The 12,360-nt window shown below is 40.9% G+C and overlaps 1 protein-coding gene across 9 annotated transcripts in view; it reads right to left on the bottom strand.

The window, feature by feature from the left end:
- Positions 1 to 12,360, bottom strand: part of UNC79 (unc-79 homolog, NALCN channel complex subunit) — a 274,446-nt gene that overhangs the window by 53,000 nt on the left and 209,086 nt on the right. For all 9 annotated transcript variants that reach the window (XM_027957343.3, XM_042235396.2, XM_042235397.2 and 6 more), the window contains 5 exons: positions 10,263 to 10,403; positions 5,949 to 5,987; positions 1,870 to 1,982; positions 1,696 to 1,781; positions 378 to 551 (listed from right to left, as the gene is read on the bottom strand). In XM_027957343.3, coding sequence (XP_027813144.2) covers positions 378 to 551; positions 1,696 to 1,781; positions 1,870 to 1,982; positions 5,949 to 5,987; positions 10,263 to 10,403 — 553 coding nt within the window. The remainder of the gene's footprint in view (positions 1 to 377; positions 552 to 1,695; positions 1,782 to 1,869; positions 1,983 to 5,948; positions 5,988 to 10,262; positions 10,404 to 12,360) is intronic.

Raw genomic sequence — 12,360 nt, 5'->3', positions numbered from 1 at the left:
CAAACACAAAATTTTAGATAATTCTCTAAAATTGAAGTTTGACATTATATGTCTGGTCTCCTTTCAGATGAAACTATTTACTTACAAATTTATTTAATATCCATTTGAGAACATTTTCTAAATAAACACAATCTACTAATGTCTTCCTGAACTTTTTATTTTTTAACCAACTGGAAACATGAAATCACTAAGTCAGAATGCCCACTGAATATTACTGTCATTCTGCAACATTTGGAGAGAAAATCTCAATAACACTTTCCACTCTGTGGCTAACAAAGATTCCTTCTAGCCCTTTACAAAACATTAAATCTTCCTAGACCAGGTGGCCTGCAAACAGTAAGGTAGTGATTTGAAATGAAATACTGGGTTCAGCTTACCTTCAGAGGTAAAACACAAGGCAGCTTGGCGAAAAATGTCTGAAACTGATTGCTGATCGTGGTCCAGAGGCTACTAGGAGAATCCATGGGCAAAGCTTCCATGAAGGTAGCAATGTTTTCCAAACAGCGTATCATAGCACCCCCTGCTGGTAAATTCTTTTTGTTATTTAGACCCTAAAAACACAAAAGCATAGGCAATCAACTGCTGAAATGGTGTGGGAATTCAGACAGCTGTTTGGTGAAGATCAGTTCTTTAAAAATCATATACTCACGTTAAAAACATGTGTTGTGTGTAAGCTTTGTACCTGGCAGGAGTACAGAGAAAAATGGACTAATCTACAGAAACTTGGGGGTAGGGGGAATTGTGATTTTTGACTCAGTGAGAAAAGGTGAAACGTGAGCAGAAAACTGGAAATATCTTCCCAGGATCTACAGTTGGTGTGGTCAGGTGTTCAGAAGACAAAGTGAATGATGCTTGCTAGTATCTCTACCAGCAGTGATTAACACACACACAAACTCTCCATGGCTGTTCCTCTTACTCCAAATTTGAATTTCAGGAAACTTGCCCATTCTCTTAAAAAACTTCCCTGGTGGCTCAGATAGTAAAGAATCTGCCTGCAATGCAGGAGACCCAGATTCAATCCCAGGGTTGGGAAGATCCCCTGGAGAAGGGAATGGCAACCCACTCCAGTACCCTTGCCTGCAAAGTTCCAAGGACAGAGGAGCTTGGAGAGCTATAGTTCATGGGGTCACAAAGAGTTGGACATGACTGAGTGATTAACACACACATTAAAGGAACAGCAAAGTCCCCAAGGCAAGCTGCCAACCATCCAAGTTAACTGAAAGAGTTAATAAGTAGAGGAAGAGAGACAGACTCCAAGTTAAGTGATACAATGAATAAGCTGTGGAGGTGAGAACTGACTCCACTCTGTCTTGAGATACAGAAAATAGGCAGACTTTGAACCCAGATTCTGAGATAAACAAAGCTGTGAAGCTGAAATTTGAATCTAAAGTCTAATAATATAGTGCACATGGCTTTATCCACCACACATTTTGAAAGCTGAAAGTGAGAGCTCAGAGGCTGGCATCCACCCCTCAGTGGAGGGGTCCAGAAGCTTTAAGTACATCCACACTAAACAGCAGTGTCCAACTGACTATTCTATGCATTGGCCATTTTTATCTTTTAAGCTTTCACATATTAAATTATTCAGCATCTAATTAAACATTTAAATTTTTAATATTTAAATTAAATGACTTTGAATTTCTTTCTCAGAAGTGATTTCAACAAGGGCTTAGAGTTTCGACAAGGCAAACCTACCTCCAAGAGCTGGCTGAGAGCAGCAATAGAGCTCAGCTCGTTGAAGTCCATCAGAGATGTGGCCAAGGTCCGTAAAAAAGTCCCGTCTGGAAAGTCAATGGTCAGATTTAGTAGCATTCGCGTTTCAGCAACTAGCCAGGTCTGTGGTGTCAGCCTCCCCCGTGGATTAATTACCTTTGATGGTGCTCTGGAACAGCTGTGGGAAGATGCCATTGGGAGCCAGCTGATGGAAGATACAGCGCAGGAACTGCTTGGCCACCCCAGCTGCATTCCCGGGAACCATCATGCTGGGGTTGAGCAGGGAGAGAAAAGAACAAGGAATCTTGGAGCATTGAGCATGAGTTCAGATACTTATTTACTTATTTATTCACATGTACAACCGTCCTCTTACGGAATAACTCACTGTCACTTGCATTGATGAGATGAAATATTCTAGTCACATGGAATCGCTATTAACAATAAGCTTTTAGAAAGAGGGAACCAAAAAAAAAAAAGAAAGAGGGAACCAGGTAATGCCAGAGTTGGTCTCAGACTAATTCCATCCTGTTGTACAGATGAGGGTTCCCAGGTCCAGAGAGAAAAGGTGACCTGCAAAGACCCTGATGCTGGAAAAGATGGAAGGCAAAAGGAGAAGAGGGTGGCAGAGGATGAGATGGTTAGCTAGCACCACTGACTCAGTGTACACCAATTTGAGCAAACTCCAGGAGAGAGTGGAGAGGAGCCTGGAGTCCATGGGATTGCAAAGAATTGGACATGACTTGGTGGCTGAACAACAACAACAAAGGTTACATGTCCAGAGGGTGGTAGAGTCAGGACTAGAATTCAGGATGGGGATTATCAGTAAGATCCTCCCATAAAGTGTCGTTGGCTATGAGAGTGAGCACCTCCAAGGAACAATGCAGGGAGAGAGATGTTCATTCCTATTGGAAGAGCAGGTGCATTTTCTTGGGGCCTCTGAACTGGTACTTGTAAAAAGGTTAGGACTTTGATAAATCCAGTTTTTCCCTTTACCCTCTGCACCACCTCTGCATGTCAAAACAGGGAGCCAAGAGATGATTATATACCCTTTTCCTTTAGACCAAAGTATTAGAAAAGGGACTTCCCCGAAAGTCCAGGAGTTAAGACTGCTCTTCCACTGCAGGGAGCTCGGATTCAACCCCTGGCCAAGGAATTAAGATTTCACATGCTGCACATGTTAATTGCTTGGTCATGTCCAACTCTTTGAGATCCCACGGACTGTAGCCCACCAGGTTCCTCTGTCCATAGGATTCTCCAGGCAAAAATACTGGAGTGGGTAGCCATTTCCTTCTCCAAGGGATCTTCCTAACCCAGGAATCGAACCCCTCTCTCCTGCATTGCAGGCAGATTCTTTACTGTCTGAGCCACTGGGGAAGCCCCACATGCTGCATGGTGTGGCCAAAAACAAATAAATAAATGAGATTAAAGCATTAAAAATCTCACAAAGTATCAGAACGGACATTCCCAGAGGTGATTCTGGCTGAGTGGCTGAAAGGAAGAAAGAGGAAATCAAAGAGCCCAGACAGATAACTCACAAAAAGTCCCTCTTACCTAAACTGTTCTTTCTGCCTGTCTACCCTGATATGCTGGTTCAAACTTATAGGTCAAAAACATTCTTTGGGAAGAAATGACACCAAGTTTTCACAAACCCTTTCAAAAATTAGAGGAGGGAACCCTTCCCAGTTTATTTTATGAGGCTAGCAAAGCCCTAAAGCTAAAATCACATAAAGCATTACAAACAAAACAAAATAAAACAGAATAAAAACCAAGAAGGAACATAAAAGAAATAAAAAGAAAAGGGCAAACTGATAGTCTTCATGGACACTGAATCCAACTGTACATACATAAGAAGAATGATTGACCACGACCAAATAATTTATCCCAAGAATATAAGAACGACTTGATATTCAAAACTCAATGAATGGAACTTAATACCTTAAAGAAAAAAAATGCAAAACGCATACCATTATTTAAGTGCCTTTGGCAAAATTCAACCTGAATTCATGATAAAAAAAATTATCAGAAAACTAGAAATAGAAGGAACATCCTGTCTGGGTAAGGGCACTTATGAAAACCTATAGTAAACATAATTAATGGTGAGATAACAAATGTTTTTCTCGTCAGATTAGGAACAAAGCAAGGATGCTCAATCACATCTTTATTATTGTACTGGAGGTCCTAGTCATTGCAATAGGGTAACAGAAAAAGGTATAAAAAATCAGAAAGGGGTAAAACTGTCACTATTTACAGATGACATGATTTTTTACATACAAATATGTTTACATTTCAAGGACTCTAAAAAGCAGCTATTACAACTAAGTGAATTTAGTTTATTATAGCACAGTGTTAAAAAAAAATAGTACATTTGTATATCAGCAGCAGAAAGTAAGAAAATGAAAAAAATTTTTAATTCTGTTTACACTGGCTTTAAAAAACAAATTCCTGGTAGTAAATTTAACAGAAGTTATGCAAGATCTCTACAGTGAAAGCCACAAAACACTGCTGAGAGAAACAAAGACAAAATGAAAGTGTACCTTATGGTTATGAATTAAAAGACAATATTTTTATAGGGTCATTTATCCTCAGATTGACTTATAGTTTGAATAAAGTCCTAGCAGGCTTTTTCTCCCCAGATTGAAAAGCTAATTCTAAAATTTATATGGAAACATAAAGAATCTAGAATATCCAAACTAATCTTCTTGAAAAGGACGACCTTTTCAAGGTTGGAAGATTCATACTATCTGACTTCACGACTTACTCTACAGCTACAGTAACCAACACAGTGTGGTGGCGGCGTAATGTACGGATCAGTGAAAAAGACCAAGAACCTGGACATTTGGCTGTTGTTTAGTCGCTAAGTCGTGTCCAGCTCTTTGCGACCCCATTGACTATAGCTTGCCACATTCCTCTGTCCGTGGGATTCTCTGGGCAAGAATACTGGAGTGGGGTTGCCATTGCCTACTCCAGGGGATCTTCCCAACCCAGGGATCAAAAATGCATCCCCTGAACAGCCTGCATTGGCAGCTAGATTCTTTACCACCGAGCTACCTGGGAAGCCCTTGGGTTACATGGGCGTATGCATGTGCTGCTTCCTCCACCAGGAACGTTCTTTCTATAAGTTGCTGTGCAGAGCACTCTCCTACTATCTTATTTCTTTAAATATCATTTGCTCAGAAAAGCTACTATATCTAAAATACCACCTCCACCCCTCTCTATCTCCTGGGCTTTCTTGATTATTTTCATAGAATTTAGTACTAACTGATATTAAATTATCAGTTTTCTTTTGTGTTAATTAGCTCATTGTCTGCCTCCTCAACTAGAATCTAAGTTTCACGAGAGCCAGGATTTGCTCTTTTGTTCACTAGGGCATCCTCAGTTGCTAGCAGTCACTCCATAAACAGTTGCTGAATAGGTAGCACTAGTGGTAAAGAATTTGGGCTCCGCTGGTAGCTCAGCTGGTAAAGAATCCACCTGCAATGCAGGAGACCCCAGTTCGATCCCTGAGCCAGGAAGATCTGCTGGAGAAGGGAGAGGCTGCTGACTCCAGTATTCTGGCCTGAAGAATTCCATGGACTACATGGTCCGTGGAGTCTCAAAGAGCTGGACATGACTGAGTAACTTTCACTTTCACTTCACTTTTAGTGGTAAAGAACCTGCCTGCCAATTCAGGAGACGTGATATAAAGGAAGCAGGTTTGATCCCTCGGTGGGAAGATCCCCTGGAGGAGGGCATGGCAACTCACTTCAGTATTCTTGCCTGGAGAATCCCATGGACACAGGAGCCTGGTGGGCTACCTCATGGACATAGGGTTGCAAACAGTCGGACACGACTGAAGCAACTTAGCATGCATGCACACAGGCACATACAAGTCTTAATATTCTTTCTGTTCACAGCATTTAGCAGTTTATAATCATAAACTCATGCAAATATTTAATTCATGTTTGCCTCCCAGATAGACTTTAAGCCCCTCAAAGGCAGGAATCATGTCAGTTTTGCCCCCAGTGGAAACCTAAGTATCTAGCAGGCTGCCTGACATGGAGTGGACTTTAAGTATTTGTTGACTAAAATGAGTGAATAAATGAAGGTGTGAATGCAAAATGAACGTGTGCTCTCTGGAGCTGCAGCTGAACACTAACAATATTCATCTCATGGTAAACACACTTGTGTTTTAGAAATGGATGAACATGCACAAGGGACAAAAAGAATGTGAGCTTTGACTCATTTAAGGAGCTTACCTTTCTGCTTGATTAGAAAAAGTCATGCTGGAGGCCAATCTAGGAAATAAAGTAAACAGAGTCACATGAGTGTCATGCTTTCAGGATAAAATGCAAGAGGACTGTACGCCCCACTGCAGCTCCCATTTAGATGGGGGCATGTAAAACCACTGACAATTCCCTTGAGCAGGGACAGAAGACCCATTCAGGGGTCAGTCTCCAGGTTCAACTTAATCCAGTTTCTGAACTCTGCTTTCTACATCAAATCAGATATTTCCATGGTGAGGCATACAGTTGAGTTAGTTGACTATCACCCAGACAATCTATAGGCATGTCCTTTGCAACCAAATCTAACAGACGTCAGAACAGTATTTGACCTAGTCCACACCTATACTGAAAGTGAAAGTTGCTCAGTTGTGTCCCACTCTTTGTGACCCCATGGATTATACAGTCCATGGAATTCTCCAGGCCAGAATACTGGAGTGGGTAGCCTTTCCCTTCCCCAGGGGATCTTCCCAACCCAGGGACTGAACCCAGGTCTCCCACGTCACAGGCAAATTCTTTACCTGCTGAGCCACAAGGAAAGACAAGAATACTGGAATGCGTAGCCTATCCTTTTGGCAGTGGATCTTCCTGACCCACGAATCGAACTGGGGTCTCCTGCATTGCAGGTGGACTCTTTACCAACTGGGCTATGATGGAAGCCCTATCCCCATTTTAACTCGACTCAAAATTCATTTCTTTGTATAACTGATTCACTTTGCTGTACAGCAGAAACTAACTTAACATTGTAAAGAAACTATTCTCTAATAAAAATTAATTTTAAAAAATCATTGCTTTGTATCCAACTTCTGAAACCTAACCACAAATAAGCCACAAACTGTAAAAATCTCTAGAAGATAGGGAAATGTGTAAAAAAGGAATTTGTTAGCTAACTGTTAAGTTGAAAAGACATCTTGGGAAGAGAAATTTTTTAGGTTAAGTAATCAATATGCTAAGTTGCTTCAGTCGTATCTGACTCTTCATGACCCTACAGACTATAGCCTGCTTCTGTCCGTGGGATTCTCCAGTCAAGAAAACTGGAGTCAGTGGCCATGCCCTCCACCAGGGGGTCTTCCCCACCCAGGGATCAAACCGGAGTCTTTTATGTCTCCTGTATTAGCAGATGGGTTCTTTACCACTAGCACCACCTGGGAAGTCCCAATTATATGGTTCTATATAAATGGAAATACTCTAGATGTATAGAAAGAAAAAGAGTATACTAAACTGATGGGTTTAGTAAAACGTGTCTTGATCAGCAAGATATTAAAGAAACAAACATGGAGAATGCTAAAATTTTATTTATTTAAGACTATAACAGTGACTCGAATTCAGACTGCATTTGGAAAAGAACAGAGGGTCCAGCACCAGTAACACCAGACACCATTCCCAGTTGGCTCTTCCATACTAATGACACTACAGTGACTAGGTAGGCACTGGCAAATGAAATAAATAGTAAAGAAGGGTGCAGTCAATGTGATCTTGAAGGCTGCATCTAGAAAAAGGGGTGAGTAGATTAAGAGGGATCTAAGTAGAGAGCAAAAAAATGAAATCATATAGAAAGTCTTGTGTGACAAACGAATGTGCTGAACATACACACTCTTAGAACATGCTGAAAGTAGTTCCTGTGGGACTAAAATAAACAAATTAAGTGTTCATAAATCCATATTACCTCATTCGGAATTGAGGCATGCTAGGAAACCCTATACCAGGTGACTACTCAATCTGCTTTATCAGTAGTTCTAGCTGCTAAGAATTATGGCAGCTTGCTTTAACGCTCTCTCTGTCTCTTGCTTGTCTGTCCAAAGGAGGTAGAGATTTACTTTTTTTGTTTCGGCTGGGGGTGTCTTTGGCTGTGCCTTGAAGCATGTGGGATCTTAGTTTCCCGAACAGTGACGGAAGGCATGTCCCTTGCAGCGAAGTGGATGATTAACCACTGGACCACCATTTGTACACTTAAGTATCTAAAAATATATCTGCACTGTTTTCTTTTCTTCAAAGTTTGTATGTTTCCATTCTAACAGTTGGCAATGCTTGAACATGGTTTATTCTCTCTTATGTTAAAACAAACAAAAACAAAATAAAAACCCCTCTATGTATCTATTATAATAACAGATTAGCTATTTCAAGGAGATAATAGAAGACCAGAGCAATAATTCTGTCTGTTCTAAAACTGAAAAGTATTCATAATAGGAATTATGACCTCGCATTAATAAAAACTTCTAATTTAACAAGTCTTACTCATCATAGCTGGTATAACATTTATTCCATGTTTATTACGATTAGGCTAAAATCAAGGACTTAAATTTTCTTATCTCTCTGTGTTCATCACTTACTTTACATATTGGCTATTTCTAAGTATTAGAGGTGGAATAGTTACACCATATCTGATTATATACTCTTAAGGTATTCCCTGGTAGCTTAGCTAGTAAAGAATCCACTGCAATGCAGGAGACACTGGTTTGATTCCTGGGTTGGGAAGATCCCCTGGAGAAGGGATAGGCTACCCACTCCAGTATTCTTGGGCTTCCCTGGTGGCTCATGGTTCAGTTCCTGGGCTGGGAAGATCCCCTGGAGGAGGGCATGGCAACCCACTCCACTATTCTTGCCTAGAGAATACCCATGGCAGAGGAGCCTGGTGGGTTACAGTCCATGGGGTCACAAAGAGTTGGACACAACTGAGTGACTAAGCACAGCACAAAATATACACATCTAAGGGGATTTTAATGCTTCCCTGTTTGTCTTTAGCTTGAAATCATCTCTTTTTTTCATTAAAAAGATTAAATTTTAGCTCCATTAATATTTATTCCCTTTCCTCCATCAAATACCAAGAATTTGAGGCTTCCCTTGTAGTCCAGTAGTTGAGAGTCTGTCTTGCAATGCAGGAGACATGGGTTCAATTCCCAGTCTGGGAATATAACCACCTGCCGTGGGGCAACTCCACCCATGTCCCACAACTACTGAGCCTCTGCCCTTGAGTCTGTGCTCTGCAACCAGAGATGCCACCACAATGAGAAGCCCTCACGCTGCAACCAGAGAAAGCCCGCGTGCAGCAACAAAGACCCAGACATTTTTAAAAGCTTTTATTTAAAAAAATACCAGGAATCTGTAGAATCCAGTTTTTTCTCCAACCTCCTTCATAGAGACTTTTCGCTAGGAAATCATTTCCACCCTGAACTCCAGTAGCGCTCAGCACACACACTCAGCACAGCTCTTACTGATGCTCCATCTCTTATGGCTACTCAGCTTTCCCACACATCATGGTCCTCTTCAACAACTAAGCCACAAAGCACTTACAGGCAAGAGTTAGGCAGGTGCAATGCCTGCAGCCTAGAGACCCAGCTCTCTGCTAGCACAGACTGGACACAATACTCATTTGTTGGTGTTGTTTAGTCACTACATCATGTCTGACTCTATTTGACCCCATGGACTATAGCCCAAAAGGCTTCTCTGTCCATGGGATTTTCCAGGCAAGAATACTGGAGTGGGTTACCATTTCCTTTTCCAGAGGCTCTTCCAACCCAGGGATTGAACCCATGACTCCTGCCACATCTCCTGCATTGCAGGCAGATGTTTCTACTGCTGAACTACCACGGAAGCCCCAGTACATCCATGTGGAATCTAATGCAGTCCTCTCCTGTACGTTGTGTATGCTGGAACTACAATTTGTTACTGAATTTGAACTCTACTTCCATGAAATAGAGCACTTTTCTTCTAATGTCCTATGTACTAAATGGAATTTTCTTTATATGAAAATTCTCTGAGTAGCTGAGTTTTAATCAGTCAGGCTGAAGGCTCTATTCCCCAAATGTGTGCCTCCTTCCTTCTTCTGAGTCAGAAGTATAAAACTGCTATACTTCCATTTATCTCTTCATATGGCAGTGCCCCAAGTTGCATAATGAAGTGAGCCACTCCCAGATTACAAAGTGCCTAGAGAATCCATCTTAAAACAGACAAAGAGAGGTAATAATATCTAAAAATTACAAAGTGTTTAGTGTGAGGAATTCACAGTTCTGAGTGCTGTGACACACACTGGCTCACATAGTAACAGGGAACAACGAACCAGTAGGGTCTTAGTGCAGTTTTCTCTAGCTCCACTCTGATACTGTGACTTGTGACCCTACATGGCTGTAGAATTCAACCAAAAATTTGGTCCCTTCGGTTTGTGAAATTAGTCTGAGTTGATCCCACAGATATTAAGCATCTGTAAGGTTACAAAATGTTTCACCTTGAACTGATGGTTAATAGACTGAGTAAGGCTCCTTTCTACCAATCAAAACAGAAGCTGACATTCACCTTCCCACAGACTGCATGATGTCCAGCAACAAGGGGGCTGCCAAGTCTGGGCTTAAGTGGATGAACGTGGAGAGGACCACAATGGCAAGCCCCAGGGTTTCCTCATCGTACTCTTCCAGAATGGCCCCACAGTCATGGCATCTGCAAAGAAAATGGAGGAATGCTTTCTGTGAGAGCTGACAATGGTTTCAGGATATAAGTGCATAGAGCCTTTTTTTTTTTTTTTTTTGGTGAGAGTTGGAAAAATCCCCAAAAGGAGGTCTATGGTCCCTTTTTAATAATAAATAGGACACTTGAACACTAGTCTCACCTTAGACACAGAAGTAGCACACACAGAAGAGACCTTGAAGCTTCCTCTGATCACTGAAAATGGTCTTTCAACTCATAGCTATCTGGTCTACACAAGCATTATTGATCCCTTTTACAAGAATCACCGATTGGACTAATAATTTGGGGTTTCTGGTTGAGGGATTTTATGTATGTAAAATTATTGCCAGGGATAATCAATAAACAGATTTTTTTCCATTGGTTGAAATTAAAAGTGAAAAATGTCTAGACACAAATGGAAGCCTTCCTAAACTTTCAGATCTAAAAATGTCCTATTTGTGAGTGAAAGAATAGTCAATAGAACCCTATAGAAAACCTCACTCAGATCAGTTTTATGAACTCACCACCTACTGAGTATAGTCTATAAAAATATAATGGCCCTTGCTCTTAAGGAACTTCCAACTTGTTGCTCTTCACAGTATCTAAGGTAGGTTCAGTTAATTTCATCCCAATGAAAGCAGAGCTCTCTTTTTCAGCTGTGGCTGAGCAGCTTTATAACGTGAAGGGAAGTCTACTAAGAAAAAGCAAAGGGAGCAGAACTACGATTGCTACTGTGACTTTCTATCTGAAAACTTTCCAAAATATGTGTGTGTGCGTGTGTGTGTGTGTGTATATATATAATATATATGTATCATTCCTTACAAACTGACTTTTTTAAATACAAAGTTCACTTTTGTAACTAAAAAATAGATATCAGATTGGCCCAAAAGTCTGTTCGTGTTTTTCCATAAGCTGTTATGGAACCCAATGAATCGAGTTCCCCCAACAAAGGCAACCGGGAAGACAATTAGGAAAGATTGAGTCTTGGAGGAGGACACAAAAATGAGAAAATTATACCAAAGAAGGAGCTAAGAAGAGCCCTCCACAAGCAAGTAGGTGCTCCCCATGTGGACATTGTAAGGCAGCTGCTCGAGATAGGCCCTTCCCTTCTACAGTAATGATAGCCAGCTATGACCAGCTGCAAGGATCCTCACGCCACCCCCTCCAACCTCACCTTCCTCCCTTTTTTTTTTTTCAATCAGTGTAATTGTTTATTGCTAATAAAAATAATGTTGATATCATTGGTTTAAAGAATGCTTTCCAGTGGTCTACTCATACCATTCTTCAAGATTTCCAAATCAGTCTGCTAGCTCTTTTAAAAAGCATTTTGATAATAGCTGAAGTAGTTAATATTCATTGGGTTTTTACAGCGAGCTTTTACAATGTGCCAACTGGTGCTATAAACTCTTCTTGCTGTTTTTCTTTAGTAGCTCTGTCATATCCTACTCTTTTGCAATACCATGGACCATAGCCCATCAGGCTTCTTTGTCCATGGGACTTCCCAGATGAGAATACTGGAGTGGGTTGCCATTTCCTTCTCCAGTGATCTTGCTCAGTGGTAAAACCTTCCTCCCTTTTTATCAAAAACTTACTCATTTGTCACTTGGCTCACCTTTACCAGGAAGCCTCCTCAGCCCAAGAGAGATCTCTCCAAGCTTGAAATCCTACAAGTCTTATTCTTTATCATACTTACTGAACAACATTTATGTGCCAGGCAATGTACAGGGAGCTCAACTACAAAATACAGAGGAAGGAGTCCAACTCGCTAAGGAACTTACAATCTACTACAAAACATGTGTGTACAAACAACTAAACAATTAAAATACAGTGTGCCAAGTGGTAGAATAAAGAGATGTATCAAATACTATGGAAACTTGGAGGATGGCATGATGCATTCTGCCTTGTGAAATCAGAGAAACTTTGCCTTAAGCTGGATTTTGAGGTATGAGCA

The sequence above is a fragment of the Ovis aries genome, chromosome 18 (genome assembly GCF_016772045.2).
Source record: "Ovis aries strain OAR_USU_Benz2616 breed Rambouillet chromosome 18, ARS-UI_Ramb_v3.0, whole genome shotgun sequence".
Taxonomy (NCBI): Eukaryota; Metazoa; Chordata; class Mammalia; order Artiodactyla; family Bovidae; genus Ovis; species Ovis aries.
This window is presented reverse-complemented; position numbering and strand designations above follow the sequence as displayed.